The sequence below is a fragment of the Chiloscyllium plagiosum genome, chromosome 19, assembly GCF_004010195.1.
Source record: "Chiloscyllium plagiosum isolate BGI_BamShark_2017 chromosome 19, ASM401019v2, whole genome shotgun sequence".
In the NCBI taxonomy this organism is placed as follows: Eukaryota; Metazoa; Chordata; class Chondrichthyes; order Orectolobiformes; family Hemiscylliidae; genus Chiloscyllium; species Chiloscyllium plagiosum.
In genome coordinates, this window is record NC_057728.1 from 764018 (window position 1) to 785147 (window position 21130).

The 21130-nt window shown below is 39.1% G+C and overlaps 1 protein-coding gene across 3 annotated transcripts in view; it reads left to right on the forward strand.

Moving 5' to 3' along the window:
* Positions 1–20621, forward strand: part of LOC122559457 (aldo-keto reductase family 1 member B1-like) — a 21682-nt gene extending 1061 nt beyond the window's left edge. The window contains exons 2-10 of one of the 3 annotated variants that reach the window (XM_043708912.1): positions 3454–3621; positions 4721–4837; positions 11976–12053; positions 12297–12419; positions 12553–12659; positions 16001–16082; positions 18521–18604; positions 18957–19039; positions 20307–20621. In XM_043708912.1, the coding sequence (XP_043564847.1) occupies positions 3454–3621; positions 4721–4837; positions 11976–12053; positions 12297–12419; positions 12553–12659; positions 16001–16082; positions 18521–18604; positions 18957–19039; positions 20307–20343 (879 nt within the window). In that variant the 3' untranslated portion in view covers positions 20344–20621. Of the gene's footprint in view, positions 1–3453; positions 3622–4720; positions 4838–11975; positions 12054–12296; positions 12420–12552; positions 12660–14811; positions 14919–16000; positions 16083–18520; positions 18605–18700; positions 18884–18956; positions 19040–20306 lie in introns of those variants that run through there. The other 2 variants (XM_043708913.1, XM_043708911.1) reach the window with 2 other exon arrangements.
* The last annotated feature ends 509 nt before the right edge of the window (positions 20622–21130 follow it).

Below are 21130 nucleotides of genomic sequence, written 5' to 3' on the forward strand. Positions count from 1 at the left end.
AAGGGGGGTTGGGGGAAAGGGCAGGGAGGGTGGGTGCTGGATTGGGGTTGTGGGGGGAATGTAGGGTTACTACATTGCAGTAGTAGCCCTACTTTCTTAAGCTGTGACCCCCCTCAATCATTTTTGGGTGCATCCTTTGTGTTTGCCCTGTCTCGTCCTGTGAGATTCTTCTGGATTTCTTTGATATTCCCTTCATTCTTCTAACAGTTTCTGTCTGTTATACATCACTCCTGCCATCCCAGGAATCCATCTAATGTTTTGATTTTATTTCTGAGGCAGGCTGGAATTGCATAACATGTGAGCAGAATTTGTTGTTGGTAGCTAAACATTGATATCTGTCATTCTGATACAAGTTTTTAAAAAAATGCTGCAGTTACTAGAAAACCTGAAATTAAAACAAAACCATGCTGGGTATTTTCAGCAAGTTAGGCCAAATCTTTAAATGGGTGCAAAAGATTATCGGATCATCATCTTACAATATTCATTCAGTTTCTCTCCAGGTGGAGATAGTGGAATTGTTCCAACATTTTTTCTGCTTTAATTTCACCATTTTGGATCTGTTTAGGGGAAAATCTAACTTTTGTTTTTTTTACATTCACATGTACTGTAGGTGTGTGAAGTGGGAGAGAAGTGGAAGTGACAAATTATTTCTAAAGGATCTGTTAAGGAAAAGACCAAGGATAGATTTTCAGGCAATTCAATACGGAATGTTGTGAAAGCAGGTTTATATAGCCATTGAGTTGCACGCTAACTATCAGCTGTCTGATTTCAGATATACCAAAACCTGTTTCAAAACTACTACAAACAATGTGTCTTGGGCTTAAAGTAAGCAAGAGATAGATCAGATTAGATTATTTACAGTGTGGAAATCAGTTTGAAAACTTCATAAATTAATATCTGTATTTCTTTGGTAAATGAATCCTAAGGTATAATCTGAACCTTGGCATGTTTCTAACCTTTGTCACTGAGCGAGGAAGAAAAATGTATATTTAGAATGATTCATTTGAGGGATGAATTTGTAGAGATTTGGAATTGTATTTTCAAAATGGGGTGCTTGTAGTCAGGCTGAAAAGGCATTGTGTGGGATGATGGGAATACAGTAAGACTAATGAAAGCTGGAGAGTGGATGACTGAGTTGGAGTGATCCACTTGCAAAGATGTGGCACTAGGAATGGAACACTATTTGAATATTTTTAAGAATTGTTAAAATATGTCGCGAAAAGCAATGTGTGGATAGGTGGAAGAGTAGGAGGAAGAGGTTGTGTGCAGAAAGATGGAGTTACAAATGCTGACAATGGTCGTAGAGTCACAGATGTTCAGCATAGACACAGACTCTTCAGTCCAACTTGTTCATGCCCACCAGGTATCCCAACCCAATCTAGTCCTACCTGCCAGCACTTGGCCTATATCCCTCCAAACCCTTCCTATTCATATACCCATCCAGATGCCTTTTAAATGTTGCAATTGTAGTAGCCTCCACCGCTTCCTCTGGCAGCCCATTCCACACGCACATGCACACCACCCTTTGCATGAAGAAGTTGCCCTTTAGGTCCCTTTTATATCTTTTCCTTATCACCCTAAACCTATGTCCTCCTAGTTCTGAACTTCCCCAGCCCAGGCAAAAGACCTTGTCTATTTACCCTATCCATGCCCCTCATGATTTTCTAAACCTCTAAGGTCACCCCTCAGCCTCTGATGCTCCAGGGAAAACAGCCTGAGCCAGTTGAACCTCTCCCTAAAGCTCAAATCCTCCAATCCTGGTAATATCCTTGTAAATCTTTTCTGAACCCTTTGAAGTTGCACCACATCTTTCTGATAGGAAGGAGACCAGAATTGCATGCAAAGTTCCAAACGTGGGCTAACCAATGTCCTCTACAGTCACAGCATGACCTCCCAACTCCTGTACTCAATACCCTGAACAATAAAGAAAAGCATACCAAACGCCACCTTCACTATCCTATCTAGCTACAACTACTTTCAAGGAGCTATGAACCTACACTCCAAGGTCTTTGTTCAGTAACACTTCCCAGGACCTGACACATTAAGTATGTGTGTCCTGCTAATATTTGCTTTTCCAAAATGCAGCACCTTGTGTTTATCTAAATTAAACTCTATTTGCCACTCCTCAGCCCATTGGCCCATCTGATCAAGATCCTATTGTAATCTGAGGTAATCTTCTTCGCTGTCCACTACACCTCCAATTTTGGTGTCATCTGTAAACTTATTAACAATACCTTTTTATGCTCACAACCAAATCATTTTATATAAATGACAAAAAGTAGTGGATCCAGCATCAATCCTTGTAACACTCCACTGATCACAGGCTTCCAATCTGAAAAACAACCCTCCCCCACCACTCTGTTTTCTACCTTTGAGCAAGTTCTATGTCCAAATGGCTAGTTCTCACTGTATTCCATGAGATCTGACCTTGCTAACCAGTCTCCCATATAGATCATGTCTACTGCTCTGCTCTCACTAATCCTCAATGTTACTTTTTCAAAAAACTCAATCAAGTTTGTGAGACATGATCTCCCACACACAAAGTCATGTTGACTATCCCCAATCAGTCCTTGCCTTTCTAAATACATGTGCATCCTGTCCCTCAGGATTCCCTCCGACCGCTTGCCCACCACTGACATCGGGCTCACTGGTCTATCGTTCCCTGGCTTGTCCTTACCACCTTTCTTAAATAGTGGCACTATGTTAGCCAACCATGGTGTCTGGGCTAGAAGAGAGGTGGGCAAGTTAACAGATGGATCTGATTGTAAGAAACAAACATGCAGGGTGAAATAACTACACAGAGGCTGGTATCCCATCACCACGTCATGCTTTATTTATTTGCACAATACAAACAATAAAGAAAAGTACCAAACACCACCTTCACTATACTATCTATTGTAGGGCTGTGGTCAGCCCTAGCCTAGCGTCAGTACCCAGAACTGAAGAGATTCTAAATTCACTGTTAATATTGGTCAGCTCGGCTTCCTGGTTGGCCCAAGTTAATAAAAGTTGAAGGGTTTATGCCCAAAAAGTCGATTCTCCTGCTCTTCGAGTGCTGCCTGATCTGCTGTGCTTTTCTACTGCCACGCTTTTCGACTCTGATCTCCTAGCCTCTGCAGTCCTCACTTTTCCCAAATTAAAGCCCCAATCAAGGATGTTATACTCAACTGGATTCACCTGGTTTCATTCACTACATAGGGTGATAAATTTGAAAATTTGAGTCATGGATGGAATCTATATCAGAGAAAATTCCATTATTTCAGACAGTGAAGTATTCTGAGTGTGAATAGGCATTCTCTTGAGAGGGAGGGAGGGAGGGAGAGAGGGGGAGGGGGAGCCAGAGCGAGAGACAGTTGTAAAATAATAGGACGTATTAGTTTCAATTATTCACCTCTGTTCCATAGAGTCTTTGTTTTAAATTTGATTTTGGTTTCTAACAAATGCTTTGTTCAGTCTCCAAAAGGTCAAGTGGCTGAAGCAGTGAAGGCGGCCATTGACACAGGATACCGTCACATTGATGGTGCATATATTTATGAGAATGAGAAGGAAGTGGGTGAAGGCATACACCAGAAGATTAAGGAAGGGGTAGTAAAGCGTGAAGATCTCTTCATTGTCAGCAAGGTAAAGTGGGGTGTTTTGAAAATTATTCATAAACACTAATTCTCTCCTCCACAATGCACGATGGTAGTAATGCATTGCAGTAACTGCCACTGATAGTCTTCTGACAGCATCTTTCAAACTTGTGACCAGTACCAACTAAAAGAATAAGGATGTCAGGTGTAAAGTTAATTTTGTTTGATTCATTTATGGGTAGTTGGTATTGCTGGCTGGGCTAACATTTGTTGCCCATCCCTGAAGTTAACAGTCAACCACATTCTAGTAGTTTTGGAGTCATACGTAGGCAAGGCCACTGAGTATGACAGTTTTCCATCTCTAAAGCGACTTTGGTGAACTAGCTATATTTTTGAAACATTTGAAATTGACCTTGGATTCCAGATTTATATTTTTTTTTTGCTGGGGCATCAGATATCTGGTAATAACCACTTGCAAGTTCCCCTCTAAACCACACACAATCCTGATTCAACTAACTTCTGGATTAGTGGTGCTGGAAAAGCACAGCAGTTCAGGCAGCATCCGAGGAGTGGTAAAATCGATGTTTCGGGCAAAAGCCCTTCATCAGGAATACAGCTGATGAAGGGCCTTTGTCCGAAACGTCAATTTTATTGCTCCTTGGATGCTGTCTGAACTGCTGTGCTTTTCCAGCACCACTAATCCAGATTCTGGTTTCCAGCATCTGCAGTCCTTGTTTTTACCTACCTGATTCAACTACCTTGTCAGTCTTTCACTGACTGCATTTTACAAAATTCTGCATTGGTGACTTTAATGTCCCTGGGTGAACCTACACCCCATGAGCTGCAGTTGTTCAAAAAGTAACTTGAACAGTTAGAGATGGGAAACAAATATAAGACTTTTTAGTTGCACTAAAATTATATTAAACGACTTTAAAAAAAAAGAGAAATGCATTTTCTTTTCACTTCTCTAAATAAATACATTTTATTTACCACCACTGAACTTCTATTCATTTTTTAACTTTCTCCAAAGTATTGACAGAAATTCCCCACTTCAGAGAAATAAATGTGGGAGAAGGTTAAAAGAGCATTTTATTTTTTTTCATGCTTCGATCTTGTCATTTTGCTAATAATTTTTGTTGTCCCATTAGCTCTGGTGCACCTTTCATGCAAAAGATAAAGTGAAGGAGGCCTGTTATAAAACCTTGACTGACCTGAATCTAGACTATTTGGATCTCTATCTTATTCACTGGCCCATGGGATTCAAGGTAAAGTGTCTAACCAGAATGCATTTGTTTTCTTTGTCTGCACATCTTACCTTAATCAGACTTGTTATTTCTTTTGAAATAACATTCTTAAATGCTCAAATATGGTCATTGGGTTGTTCATAATATTGATTTAATTTAAAAGAACATTGGGCTGCTGGTGGATGGAGTAATTCCAACCCCATTTAAACTAAGGGATCTTCTTGTCATGTATTAATCCTGTTGGGTAGTGTTAACACAAAATGAAAGCCAAACGTCTTATTTTAACTGGCAGAACTATGGTTCTTGGGTAAAAACAAAATCTTGTGGCAATGTTACATGTAAAAGATTTAAACAGGAAAATCACTATTAACTTCATAATATGATTGCTAACAACTATGTTATACACTTTTACTACTTTCTCACCAAAAAAATTCTTCTGCTTTTATATCTTGCATATATAATTATGCAACCGTCTGATTATGATAACTTTTTAATTCTCCTCCATTCTAGATATTTTCAGTGGTCTAACTTTTTTTCACTATCTCTTGTGTAGGTGCTTCTTTCTTATTTGGTTCCAGGATCATCTACAGACTGTGTTTTCTTTTGGCTGCAAGACTTTTTATAAGAACTATAGATTTTCCCACTAGCTAGAAATTAGCCAGATTTTCTAGTTTTTTTTTTGTTCCCTCATGAAATTCATACTGAAGTTAAAACTCATTCTATATGAATGGTGAAATTAGCAAATTTTAATTGGACTGTCTTAACTGTTACTTGCTTTGCCTATCTTATGTCTGAGTTTCAAAACGCACGCCAGATCCAAGTTAACTGAAAATGTGAACAAGTGCCCAGGTAAATTGAAACAAGAGGGGAAGCAATAACATAATGGAACTGGTAATCCAGACTAAAGCTGTAGGGATAATGACAGTTGGCAAAATTTGTGTTAAATTTTATAAAACATAGAATTAAGAGTTAGTTTAATGTTGAGCATGTTTACTGTTGTTGATAGTTATAAAGGTTCACTCAGGACATCTGACTTACATGTGACTCCAGATTGACAGCAATGTGATTGATTTTTAATGGCCCTTTGAAATGGTCTAAGCAAACTACTCCATTGTATGTAGCCATCACAAAGTTTCAAGGAATGAAACTAGATAGACCACCTAGAAAATGCACAGAAAATGAAAGCAACATGCACAGCCTTGGTGATTGTGCAAAATCCCTCCAGTAAACAACTGGGAGCTTCCCACAGATTAGTCCAGCAGTAGCTTGATAGTTGATCTTGGGTATCGTATCTTTCAGACACTATTGCAGACACTACCATTGATTTCTGTGACTGTGTCCTGTCTCTAGAGATTTGTGGCACTATGGCAGTCAGGAAGAAATTGTCCAGGAGCTCCTCCAAAATTGATTCTGTATCAAAGGAAGTCCCAGCATCAGGTTGAAAATGGACAGGGAAAATTCTTCAGGTTATAACCCATTGTCTTCCACGTTGGAGGAAGCCTTTAGGATGGTAATGTACTCTCAGAAGTTCACTGACTACCGCAAAGAGTCAAAGTGTAGTGGAACTAGTAAGCAAGGTGGCGAAGTTTTAAAGGTTCTGCACTTGATGATAAGCTATAATGGTGTTCAAAGTCATGAGTATAGGCAGAACAGAGAGAAATGTCACATTTATGAAACATAAGTGCCAAGATTTAAAATGTTTGGAAAAAGAAGCAAATATCGTATAAGGAAGTTCGCATGCAGTGAATGGAAGCAGGTTCAATCAAAGCATTCAGAAGGAGATTAGACTGTATCTTTTCAAACAATGTGTAGGGTTATGGAGAAGGCAAGAGAATGGCCTTGAGTGAAATGCTCAGTTTGTGCAGACATGATGGACTGAGTAACCTCCTGTAACAATTGATTTCTGTCCTAGTGCACCAAAGACTATGCATTCTCCAGGCAGAACTGAGGAAACTGAGTGCAAATGTGAGAGTTTAGTGAGGGAAATTGTTAATTTTTTGTATGTATTTTGATATAATTTAGCTTGTAGAGTCAGAGATGTACAGCACAGAAACAGCCCCTTCAGTCCACTCGTCCATGCTGACCAGATATCTCAACCCAATCTAGTCCCACCTGCCAGCACCTGGCCCATATCCCTCTAAACCTTTCCTATTCATATACCATCCAGATGCCTTTTAAATGTTGCAATTGTACTAGCCTTCACCACTTCCTCTGGTAGTTCATTCCATACCCATACCATCCTCTGCGTGATAAAGTTGCCTCTTGGGTCTCTTTTATATCTTTCCCCTCTCACCCTAAACCTATGCCCTCTAGTTCTGGACTCTCCCACTCCAGGGAAAAGACTTTGTCTATTTATCCTATCCATGCCCCTCATAAACCTCAATCTGGTCACTTCCCAGCCTCTGACGCTCCATGGAAAAAACAGCCCTAGGTTACTCAACCTCTCCCTATAACTCAAATCCCCCAGCCTCAGCAATGTCCTTGTAAATCTTTCCTGAACCCTTTCAAGTTTCACAACATCCTTCTGATAGGAAGGAGACCAGAATTGCATGCAATATAAAATCTCTTCCCTGGGTTGGGGAGTCCAGAACTAGAGACATAGGTTTAGGTTGAGAGAGGAAAGATGTAAAAGAGACCTAAGGGGCAGCTTATTTACGCAGAAGGTGGTGTGGGTGTGTATGAATGAACTGCCAAAAGAAGTGGTGGAGGCTGGTACACTTACAGCATTTAAAATGCATCTGGATGGGTATATGAATGGGAAGGGTGTAGAGGGATATGGGCCAAGGCTGGCAAATGGGACTAGATTGGATTGGGATATCTGGTCAGCATGGACAAGTTGGACCTAAGGGTCTATTTCTATGCTGTACATATCAATGATTCTATATTGCAATTAAGGACAGCAGCCCCATGTTCTATGTCCTTGATACTGTTTTCATCCAGGGGAAAACCATCTGAACTAAGTCTTTGAAGGCAAGCAATTTCAGCTCAGAATTTGAGCAGGAGGGTGAACTACCCACGCTGAATCAGGGAAGGCAAAGTTACTTGGACACTTGATATCAGGAGGCCGTTATTGCCACTTTAGAATGAATATTAGTAAAGTTCAGGGCAGTGTTATTGTGAATGAGGTGGGTAAGGGGAACCAGGGACAAGTGAGCCTCTGCAATTTCCCAATAAATTTGAAGTCAATTGAGTTTACTGATGCATGCATTCCAGTTTGTATGACACAGGAACTAATACTTGGGTAAGAAAGGGCTGAGTGTTGGGTGGGTCTGCACCTAAACCATGCTCAAATCAGTGTTCTTCTAATAATCATAGAGCTGTACAGCATAGAAACAGACCGTTTTGGTTCAATTCATCTATGCTGACCAGATATCCTACATTAATCTAGTCCCATTTGCCAGCATTTGGTCCATATACCTCTAAACCCTTCCTATTCATGTATCCATCCAGATGTCTTTTAAATGTTGTAATTGTACCAAACTCCTGCACTTTCTCTGGCAGCTCATTCTATTCATACATCACCTTTTCGTGAAAAAAGTGGCCCCAAGGTACCTTTTAAATCTCTTCCATCTCACCTTTAACCTATGTCCTTTCGTTTTGGACTCCGCCCATCGCAGGGAAAAACCCTTGGCTGTTCGCCATATCATGATTTTATAAACCTCTAAGGTTAACCCTCTGCCTCTGATGCTCTAGAGAAAACAGCACCAGTCTATTCAGCTTCTCCCTAAAACCCTCCAGCACTGGAAAATCCTCGTTTCTGAACCCTTGCAAGTTTCACCACATCCTCCTTATAGCAGGGAGATAAGAATTGCATACAGTAATCCAAAAGTGGCCTAACCAATGTCCTGTACAGCCACATGACCTCCTAACCCTTATACCTGATGAACTGACCAATAAATGCAAGCATTTTAAATGCTGCCTTCACCATTCAATCTACCTATGACTCCACTTTCAAGGAACTATGAACTTGCACTCCAAGGTCTGTTTGTTCAGCAACACTGCCCAGAACCTTAACATTAAGTGTGTATGTCTTGCTGTGGCTGGCCTTTCCAAAATGCAGCCTGTCACATTTACCTAAATTAAACTCCATCTGCCACTTTTTGGCCCATTGGCCCATCTGATCAAGGTGTTCCATTGTACTCCTTTGTTGACCACTGCATCTCCAGTTTTGGTGTTGTCTACAAACCACCTAACCATTCCTGCTATGTTCACATCCAAATCACTTTTATAAATGAAGAACAGCGGACCCAGCCCCGATCCTTGTGGCACACTGCTGGTCACAGGTCTACAGTCTGAAAAACAAGCCTCTGATTTCTACCTTTTGAGCCAATTCTCTCTCCAAATGGTTAGGTCTCCCTATATTCCATGTGATCTAACCTTGCTAACCAGTCTACCATGAAGAGCCTCGTCAAATGTCTTGCTGAAATCCATGTTGACCATGTCCACCACTCTGCCTTCATTGATCCACTTCAAAAAACTAGTTAGATCTGATTTCCCATGCACAAAGCCATGTTGACTCTCCCTAATCAGTTTTTGCCTTTCCAATGCAAGTAAATCATGTCCCTCAGGATTCCCTCCAACAACTTGTCTACAATGTATAACTGGGATATGGGAGAATTTTAAACTAACTAGGGACAAGGGAGAAATATCTAAAGTTGATCTCTCAGATCATGAGATAAAGGAGCAGATTTAGGCTATTTAGCCTACCAGTCTGTGCCACAATTCGATCATGGTTGATATGTTCCTCAACCCCATTTTCCTGCCTTCTCCCCATAACTTTTCATTCCCTTACTGATCTAAAATCTATCAATCTATGTCTTAAATACACTCATAACTTGGCCTTCACCACCACCTACATCAAATGAGATCCATAAATGTAACCTATCTCTAGTGAAGAAATTCTTCCTCATTTCAGTTCTAAAGAGTTGTCCCGTCACGATGAGGCTGTGCCCTCAGGTCCTAGTCTCTCTCATTAGTGGGAACATCTTCCCCATGTCCACTATATCCAGGCCTCTCAGTTTGTGTTTCAATGAGACTCTCCACCCACCAATACCACCACCACTCATCCTTCTAAACTTCATTGAGTACAGACCGAGTCTTCAACTGCTTATGACAAGCCCTTCATCCCGGAATCATTCTTGTGAACCTCCTCTGGTCACGCTGAATTGCCAGCCTGTCCTTTCTTTGATACAGGACCTATAAACCGCTTACAATATTCCAAATATGGACTAACCAAAGCTTTACACAGCCACACTAGTATACCCCTGCTATTGTATTCTTGCGCTCTTGAAATGTGTCCCTGAAATTGCATTTGCCTTCTTAACTGCCAGTTGAACATGCATGTTTACCTTAGAATCCTGAAGAGGACTCCTTAAGTGCCTTTGTACTTCAGATTTCTGAAGCTTTTCCCTGTTTAGAAGATAGGCACTATGGAGGTTAGACTATCAAAGTGTTTCCACTTTGATTTCCATCTGCCACTCCTGTAGTGGCAGCCTTTCGGTAGCATCCACACTGTTTGCATTATCTGCAAATTTATCAACAGTGCCCTCAGTTCTTTTATCCAGAGCATTATTGAAGAACGTGAATAGTTGTGGTCTCAACACTGACCCCTATGGAGTTCTAGTCACTGGTTGTCATCCTTTCAGTCAGCCAATCCTCTAGCCTTGCCAGGATCTTGCCTGTAACACCATAAGCCTTTATTTAGCAGCCTTCAGTGCAGCACCTCTTGGAAAGCCTTTTGGGAATCAAAGCTGAAGAATATAGTAAGATGGCATGGAAGCCTATAGGGTCCTGACCAACATGGGCTGTGGTGAGCAATTCATTGATTCATTTTTGATCAACGTTTTAAATGTTGAGACAAGATTTTCTCTTATAGGAGCAGTGAGATGCCTGCTAATAGGGGTTACTCTTCTAACCACTTCATTAGCTGTTAATTTCACCTCCATTAATATTCACATTTCCGATTTGTGTTTCTCCACTGTCATGGTACAATGTTGAACATAGCCAACCATGAAAGTTGGAGTAAGTGTTGGTGGTGTGCACTTGTATAGTCTGGTTGAGTGGGGACCTTGGTGGTATAAAGCCTGTGGGTTTGATTGGGAGGGCTCAAAGGACAGGATATGAATGTTGCAGCATTAGAGAGAGACATATTGAACTATATCTCTGAGCTTAGCATACCTTGTGACCCTTGAGTATAAGCCTGCTGTGTGCAGTCCAACTGCTTGACCCTGAGCCTCCTGAACTTTTCATTCAGAAATACACTGAACCCCATGAATGTCTGTGATGCAATAACCATATCTGTACACTTAAATATGTTGACCAGAGTCTTATTCTGTTGACCAGAGTCTGTTTTTGGTACGATCTGGCAATTGAGGCGTTCTGCTCAGAGCATTAATGAACCAGCTGACAGAATCACGCTTCTCCTTTCCCGTGGTCTCTGACATTGTGATGGCCAGAGAGTCAGTTATGTCAAACTTCAAGATTTGATGTGGAGGGGTAATTTCTCTGGCCTTGAATTTCTTAAAATGGTCTTGGGGAATAAATTAAAGTTTATTTGCTAGGTGTATCAAGAGTTTTTTTTCCTGTTAGTGCTGCATTTCTAGGTATCATCGCTTCCTAATTTTTCCTTTTTTGTATAATGAACTTCTGTTCTCAAGAAAATCTGTCGGCTTGTGACTGTTTTTGTTTCAGTGAATGACCACCATGTTAACTGAAATGATAACAATGATTTCAGGCCAGATTTCATTGTGGGATCTGACTTGTCCAGTAGTATCACAACTCCAATCATAACTAATAGTTGAAGCCAAAGGAAGGCTGAGGGAGTGAATTTTATGGATAGCAGTGGTGAACCACAAAACAGTATGTTATTGTGAGGGAGTTCAAGAGGAGTGTGAGGAAACCTGTGCCCCAGAAATCTAGAGTGTGCTATACATCTGGTTAAAGTTACTGAAGCTGTGAATCTTTGATTTGAAAAATGCATGAAATGAGATGTGTAGACTGATTTGTGATATATGCAAAAATTGATAAGTTTTTAAATAAATAAATCTTCTCTTCTATTCACCAACTTTTGTCAGATCTTACTTAACAACCTTTTTCTTGTACTAGAATTTCTATTCTCTTGTAATGTAGTATTAAATAATATTTAAACATCTCTTTTAAGGCTGGTGGTGAGAATCTTCCTCTGGATGAGAATAACTTGATAATACCAAGTGACACTGACTTTCTTGACACCTGGGAGGTAAGTGTTCAGCTCAATTCAGACATTGGATCAAAATTCAGCTATTCAAGATTGAAAGGTATTTGGAGTTTGAAATAAAATGTCTAGCGATACTTTTATTCTTTTAAAAGATAACCCCAAACAACCCATCCCAAAAAGAAAGCTGATCCATTAGCTTTGTCAACTGTAACTACCCTAGAGATTCCTTTGTTAGTCAGGCATTATTATCACTTTTTTAAGAACAACAGTTTTTTTTCTTCACAGGGTATGGAAGCTTTAGTTGATAACGGAATGGTTAAAGCTATAGGACTGTCCAACTTTAATGAGGAGCAGATTGGCCGGATCCTGAATAAACCAAATCTGAGACATAAGCCAGCAGTCAACCAGGTAATGGGAAGATTAAATCATTGGCTTCCAGCTTTTTATTTTTACTATAGCTTTCGAGAACACTCAGTAGCTGGCAATGCATCTCTCTGCAAAACTACATCTGATGCTTTTTCTTGTTTTGTTGCTTTAATAGATTGAATGTCACCCTTACCTGACTCAAGAAGATCTGATCTCCTATTGCCATTCAAATGGCATTGTTGTGACTGCCTATAGCCCATTGGGATCTCCAGATAGACCATGGTATCTGAGATATAAGCTTATTAATCCCCATAAAATGTAGTTGAGGAAAAGCTGCTCGTCTGTATTGTAGATATTTAATAATTTATATAGGGACTTCTATGTACTTTTTAGTTCTAATCCTGTGTGTGTCAAGAAAGGTGGTTGTGAAAGGAGAGCTTTGGTTGTGTACTTTATTAATAGCTTCCTGCAGAGTGGAATTTCCAAATTCCTTCGGTCAACAAAGTCACCTATGTCCTTGAGCATAGTGACATTTTGTTACGCAAACACTTAATTTGATAGCTGTTTAGTTGATCAATTTTTTTGCAGACTACTCCTTTAGTGCACAGGTCATGACTTTTGCTTTGGGTATGTCTTTCTTGTTTTGGTCCCAAATCTGCTTGACCTTTTTGAATTCTCTTGTGATTTATGTTTGTGAAAGTGAATTGTTAAAGATAGCTGATAATCACCTATTCTGTAACTTTGGATGCAGTTTCTCTTTAACTCCTGGAAATTTGTCTTATCAATACCTGAACCTGTTTTCTAAAAAATATTTCAAAAGACACCTCCGTGCCCTTCTGTGATGTTAGAGCTATAGGACTGTCCAACTTTAATCAAAAGCAGAACTTTTGAGTCAAAGTTGTGCCCACTCTCTACTTATGGTGTATTCTAATCAATGATCACTGTGCAAATGCAAATCATAGAATTGCAACAGTAGAGGAAGAGGCTATTCAGTCTGTTTTATCTGAATGCTCTTTGTAAGAATGATTCACCTAGTCATAGAGTCATAGTCTCATAGAGGTGTACAGCATGGAAACAGATGCAAGACATGGTTACTGTTTGGAATGAGCCACCTGAGACCCTGGTGGAGGGTCAAACATTCAAAAGGTAATCCGAATGTGCGGGGTCATGGGGAAAAAACAGAATGGTACTAGGTGAATTGAACATTGAGGGCCAGTATAGACTTAATGGGTTGACTAGTCTCCTTTTGTGCTTTCTAAACTGATTTTGGAGAAATTAAACAATTAAGATGCATAAAAATAAGTAAAATTACAGTAATAGCTTAAACTCTTGACAGCAGAGTAGGGTGTTTTAAACAATGATTCAGCCATTTGGATCAATGGTCAGTACAACATCGTGGGCTGAAGGGCCTGTTCTGTTCTGTGCTGTACTGTTCTATGTTCTATATCCTATGTTCTATGTTAATTTATTGGTGTAAGACTGAAGCAACATGAATAGTGCCTTTTTAATGATTGCTAATCTGAAATTGTATAGTTGGTGCTATCTGAGAGCAGCAATACAGCTATGCGTAGAGCTGTCTACCTGAGGCTTGCTTGTTTTCAATGAGGTAATTTGTGGACAAACACCATACAACTCAGCTCATTAACCTTACACACAGATTGTAAATAGTGATCATTAAACTCCACACTGAGATAGTAGTATTTGTACTAAAGTCCTAACCTGAAGTAGGAGTCAATGCCTTCAGGTTACAATGCCTGCAGAGACTGGGCACCCTCCAGTACCAGTCACCCTAGTGGTTGATATTCATGTATGAAAATTGATTGTTATTCTATCATTGAGGCATCACATCTTGGTTGGATCTTCCTCTCAAATGAAGCTTATCACAGACTCACTCCTGCACTCAGGCCCTCAACCTTACCCATAGCAGTCTTGATAAAGCTGTCTGATGTTTAACTTTGGTAGTGTGGAAAATTCTCGAAACAATTGTTCAGCATTTTGTAAACAGTAACTTGAAAAATATGGGTTAATTAAGAAAAGCCAGCCAGGATATTTTCTTAGGGAAAATTGTGTTCACGTGTCAGTTTTCTGATCAGAATTGAGTTGTTATTGAAGTGCCTCTAACATGGCTGTCTCATGGAGAGAACACATGACCACAGCAGACTGAGAGGGACTTGGGAGGCTATGGAAGTTTTAGTTGATAAAGGAATGGATAGAGCTATAGGACTGTCCAACTTTAATCAGATGTAGATTTGTCAGATTCTTAATAAACCAAATCTGAAACATAAGCCAGCAGTCAACCAGGTAATGGGAAGATTAAATCATTGGCTTCCAGCTTTTAATTTTTACTATAGCTTTCGAGAACACTCAGTAGCTGGCAATGTATCTCTCTGCAAAACTACATCTGATGCCTATTCTTGTTTTGATGCTTTAATAGATTGAATGTCACCCTTACCTGACTCAAGAAGATCTGATCTCCTATTGCCATTCAAAAGGCATTGTTGTGACTGCCTATAGCCCATTGGGATCTCCAGATAGACCATGGTATCTGAGATATAAGCTTATTAATCACCATACAATGTAGTTAAGGAAAAGCTGCTCTTCTGTATTGTAGATATTCAATCATTTATACAGGGACTTCTATGTACTTTTTTAGTTTTATGATCCTGCTAGTGTAAAGAAAGCTGGTTGTGAAAGGAGAGCTTTGGTTGTGTACTTTATTAATAGCTTCCTGCAGAGTGGAATTTCCAAATTCCTTCGGTCAACAAAGTCACCTATGTCCTTGAGCATAGTGACATTTTGTTACGCAAACACTTAATTTGGTAGCTGTTTAGTTCAATTTTTTTTTTTTTTGCAGACTACTCCTTTAGCGCACAGGTCATGACTTTTGCTTTGGGTATGTCTTTCTTGTTTTGGTCCCAAATCTGCTTGACCTTTTTGAATTCTCTTGTGATTTATGTTTGTGAAAGTGAATTGTTAAAGATAGCTGATAATCACCTATTCTGTAACTTTGGATGCAGTTTCTCTTTAACTCCTGGAAATTTGTCTTATCAATATCCGAATCTGTTTTCTAAAAAATATTTCAAAAGGAACCTCCGTGCCCTTCTGTGATGTTAGAGCTATAGGACTGTCCAACTTTAATCAAAAGCAGAACTTTTGAGTCAAAGTTGTGCCCACTCTCTACTTATGGTGTATTCTAATCAATGATCACTGCAAATGCAAATCATAGAATTGCAACAGTAGAGGAAGAGGCTATTCAGTCTGTTTTATCTGAGTGCTCTTTTTGTAAGAATGATTCACCTAGTGAACTTTTGAGTCAAAGTTGTGCCCACTCTCTACTTATGGTGTATTCTAATCAATGATCACTGCAAATGCAAATCATAGAATTGCAACAGTAGAGGAAGAGGCTATTCAGTCTGTTTTATCTGAGTGCTCTTTTTGTAAGAATGATTCACCTAGTTTCAAATGATATTTTTTGGGACAGCATTAATGAAGGTTGCATTTGCTGATTGTCAGCCAAAAGAACTTGCTAACATGAATATTCAATTGTGAATCAATTGCGAAGACTTCAATGCTTGGAAATGTGCAAACTTGAATACATTAATTTCCTTTTAATTTCTCAACAGGGCAAAAAATGACGACCCTACGCTTCTCGAGGAACCTACACTCCAAAATATAGCTCGAAGTCATGGTAAAACAGCAGCACAAGTATGTGAGCATTCATTGTACTCTGGTATAGGTGCAGTAGCAATGATTGTAATTGCTCTTAATAATTTACATAATGCTAAAATGTTGTTTATTTGTCTCATAGTTTTTTAATGAATAATGTTTCAAGTATTTGTAATCAACATTCAATTTACAATGGGTTGGTTCCTGGCAATAACCAAAGGGATTGGGGTGAGGGAATGACCCCTGAAGTTTGAATAACTTAAAATCATTGACCTTAGAAGAATGAAACTTTCAAACCACGTGAAACTCCACGGTAGATACTGGGTGGGGATATTTCCTCTGGCAGCCCTGTCTAGGATTCACATTCTCGGTAAGGTTTGTCTATTTAGAACAAAGATGAGGAGAAATTTCTTCATTCTAAGTATTGTGATTCTTCAAAATTCTCTACCCCAAAGAACTCTTGAGTTGTCAGTTAATGAATATATTCAAGACAAGCTTGCGGATTTCTAGCTCCTTGAGGAATTTGTGATTATAATGATAAAGGAAAGGACAAATTGATGAGCTGTGATCTGTGTCTGGCAGAACAGACTTGAATGACTAGTTAGTGTGCTCCTTTTTAATTATGTTATGACTGCAATAACTTCACTCCAGATATTTAATTTTTGCTGTTAATCATAATCTTTCAGCTGTGCAAGTTTTAATACTTCAAATATATTTGCCTTCATTTACACATTCCAGCTACCATGAAGCCTAAAATGTCAACGTTTTAAACTCCAATCCTCCCATATATGGGGGAATGTTAGAATCGGTTTGGGGATTTAGATCAACTCGAATTAAGGTTCTTCTTTTAAGGGCATGCATTATTTAATGTAATTTCTATCTCTTGTATTTTTATAAAAATTGAATCTACTTGCTATGCTATATTTAAAGATCCTGACATTACATTCAGCCCTCTTGATGTAATAATAATTTAATTCTGATGTGACAGCATGTTAAAACTTAATTTTAGAGTTTTGAAGGCATCAGTGTGAGTGGATGCTTCAAATGCGAAGTGGATGTGTGCCTGGTCTATATCTGGGATCCAACAGGGAACCAGCCAATCGGCCTATGTTGTTGGTGTCACTTTACATTGCAAAGCGAGCTGTCCAATTAGCATACCCATCTCTTATGTAATAGAGGGAACATTACGTCCATTGTTTCTTTTCATTTTGCTGGTTTTGACCACTGGTTCCCTGTTGGATTGAAGCATTCAAACTTAAATGGAAGACGTTTATGTAATGATTTGCATGGGAATATAGGAGGTATGGTTAGTAAGTTTGCAGATGTCACCAAAATTGGAGGCATAATTACAGCAAAGAAGGTTACCTTTGAATGCAATGGGATCTAGATCAGATGGACCAGTGGGCTGAGGAGTCGCAGATGGAGTTTAATTTAGATAAATGTGTGGTGCTGGATGTTGCTGGGACAACCTTTTCATGGCAGTGTGGTGCATGTATGGAATGACATGCTAGAGGAAGTAGTGGAGGCTAGTACAGTTGCAACATTTTAAAAGGCATCTGGAATTGTCTAAATGACCGGAAGCAGTGAGTGGCCAAAATAGTCTCTTATTCAGGAGCACAGCACCAGTTGAGGCAGCAATAGTATCCCAAAATACAGTTCTTACTTTAGCCCTTCTATACACAGTTCTTATACTAATGGAATGTTAGTATGTATGGTGTTACTTTGTTTTATCTATAGTACACAATTGTTTGATGGATTTCTGTCCTGGGAGGTAGGAGATGGGTTAAAAGAAGGATGTTGCCAGGGTTGGGGAAGTTGAATAGGCTAGGGCTGTTTTTTCCCTGGAACGTCAGAGGCTGAGGGGGTGATCTTATAGAGGCTTGTAAAATCATGTCTGGCATGGATAGGATAAATAGACAAAGTCTCTTCCCTGGGGTGGGGGAGACCAGAATTAGACAGCATAAGTTTAGGGTGAGAGGGAAAAGATATGAGATTTATGGGGCAACTTTTTTCACGGAGGGTGGTACATTTATGGAACGAGCTGCCAGAGAAAGTGGTGGAGGCTAGTACAATTAGAACATTTAAAAGGCATCTAGATGGGTAAATGGATAGGAAGGGTTTTGAGGGATATGAGCTGGCAGTTGGGACTAGATTGGGTTGGGTTATCTGGTCTGTATGGATAAGGTTAGTCCAAAGGGTCTGTTTCCATGCTGTACATCTGTGACTCTTAAGTTCTAGGGCTCTCTGCAAAAAGCATTTAAGGCCCCCTCTGTAGAAGAGAGAATTGCAAGCTGCTATTTACTACACCAAACCATCTTATTTTGCCACTTCCACAGGTAGGTAGATGCTTCATCCCAATTGAGATGCTTCCTGGCAGACTGACTGTAATGTAAGCCTCCTAAGAGTGAATGTAATTGTCCTTCACTTTGTAGTTTGAAGTGTGTTTGATCTAGTTTTCATTTTCTTTTTTCTTTCAGGTCTTGATTCGTTTCCAGATTCAGAGAGGTCTGGTTGTAATTCCAAAATCTGTTACTAAAAGTCGCATTCAGGAAAATTTTCAGGTAAGTGAGGGGAAATAAATTCCAAGGCATAGTGGGTACAGGGGACTGAAATGTGTTGGACCAGCACCTACTTGGAATTTCTTCATTCTGTACCAGACTTCATTCAGTTGAAGATGAGAGAAATGTGGGATGTTTAAAAAAACTTAGAAAACTGGCCATCTTGGGATCCCTGTGAAGACCAAGGTGCCATGATTACTCACTAGCTTACTGGTATGTCTGAATATTTATTTTAAATGGGCTCCCAATTAAAAGATTCTTTATGCTTGTTCTTAGGTAGTGGTAGTATGTGGTATTACACCACATTTTTGTAGTTTTTGTCCCATTTATAAAAACAGGTTTGTGCTTTATATAGGTTCTTGATTTTGAGTTGACTGGTGAGGAAATGGAGACTATCCTCTCCTTTAACAAGAATTGGAGATACTGCCCAATGCATTGGTGAGTTGATAGCAGCATTTACTTTTGATACAAATCTTTGTGCAACATTTTGTAGACTGTTTTGTAAATAGTAACAATTGCAGAAGGGATAATGCTGCTTTATTTTTAGATTACCAGTATTTGAACTGAGAAGCTGACTTACAACTAATTAGTTCAAGTGACTTGGGCATAGCAGGAAGATGATGTGCCATAGCTGCAGCATGTAGATGTTTCTGTGGTGCCTTTATGATTGTATTTGACCATAGCTTGACTTAACAATGAGAGCTGCTTAGACTCCAACTGAGCAAATAGACCCTTTAGGGCATCAGGGAAGAGTTAACTGAATTCTTTAGGAAGAATAGTGAATGGGCAAGTTGACCATAGCACCATTGTGCAAGAAGCTACTCTGGAATGAAAAGGAATTTTTTGAAGTAAGGCTGGCACAGTCAGGAGAATGGATTCTGCTCTCTAATATTGTCTGCTCCACAGTGTGACTCAGGATATTCTCATGGTTGGAGAAAATGCTGATTTAGTAAATATTAAACATGTCAATTCTGATAAGTATTCTTTCAACAGTATGAGATTTGGTCATTACCAAGCAATCTCTCTCATTCAAAAAAAATCAGGTACAAATGTGGAATATAATCCCTTCAGACTGTTAATTCTTTGGAAATTTAAAGGAATGAAATTTTTAAAAAAAATTTCTGCCTTTTATTTCACTACTTTTTCTAAGAACACAAGGTAGGTAATTTAGGGCCAGGTAGGAAATTTCTTCACCCAGAGAATGGTGAGCACCTGGAATTCTTTGCTGCAGGAAGTGGTTGAGGTCAAAACATGGAATGCTTTCAAGAAAGAGTTTGATATAGTTGTTGAGGCTAATGGAACCAAAACATATGGGGCGAAAGTGGGAACAGGGTACTAAATGGAATGATCAGCTATAATCCTATTGAATTGCAGAATAGTTTCAAATAGCTTCCTATCTTCAATGACACACATTAGTTACAGAAACCTAGAATGCAGTGTCCTAACTGCCATCAGTGCTGGTCCTTAAAGATTCTTCATTATGATTGGGTAAGGAAATATGGTACTTGCTGTATTCACATCAGTCTGAAATGATGTGTACTTTGGATGGTTGGCAGACAGGAACTTCTGGTGTAAAAGCTCATCTTTTGGGATGAAGTTCAAATGTAATATTCATGCAATGTGTGTAAATTTTCCTTGGTATGAGGGAATTAAAATATTCCTCTTGAATTATTGAAACTATCATCTGTGTTTTTTGTTTATTTAGGTGTGTTGGGCACAAGGACTACCCATTCAAACATTAAACACACCCTTGTGGGACATTTCAGTCATGTTTTTGAAGATTTGTGCTTCTCTGGTTCAGCTTGAACAGCAGAATTCATCTAATGCATCTTAAAACAACAAACTATCTGCTTTTAAAAACTATGTAATGGTGTATTGTAGGTTTTTAGTGATCTTGTTTTCCAATTATGTACACAGTGAACAATTGTAAACTGTCACTTCTGTAATGTATTTGATATTTTAGAAGCTGCTTGACTGTTTGTATTATGTCCCTGATGCAAATAAACATTTTGGATGGTAATTTTCCAATTGTAGTAAGATGCTTCATCTTGCTGTGCAAATCTGGGAGATGAAGTTACACTGCCTACAACTTTCTAAATGAAAAATTTGAAGGTGAAGCTCCTGCTGGTTAATAAGTATGAAAAATTCACTTCACTTTTAATTTGGAGCACAAATCATGTTTATCGTTGTTAACCTAAGACTTTTAGGAGCTAATAAAAAAAACTGACAACCAAAAGAACAAAGATTCAGGTTTTTAAAAAAATCGGATGCTGGATATCTGGAATACAGACAGTGACAAATCTGCAGGTTTGGCAACATCTGTAGAGAGATGTTGAATCCAATTTTGGAGTGTGAATAATAACATCAGCCTGAATGTATTATTTCTGCTGCCTGGCCTGTATAGTTTCTTGCAAAATTCAGGTGAAATTGTATTGTTGGCCTCTTGTCAGCCTTAATGTAATATGCTGTATATCAAACTTTGTATCACACCTTAGTTTCTTTTCTGACTATCTGAAGTTTGAAGTATTG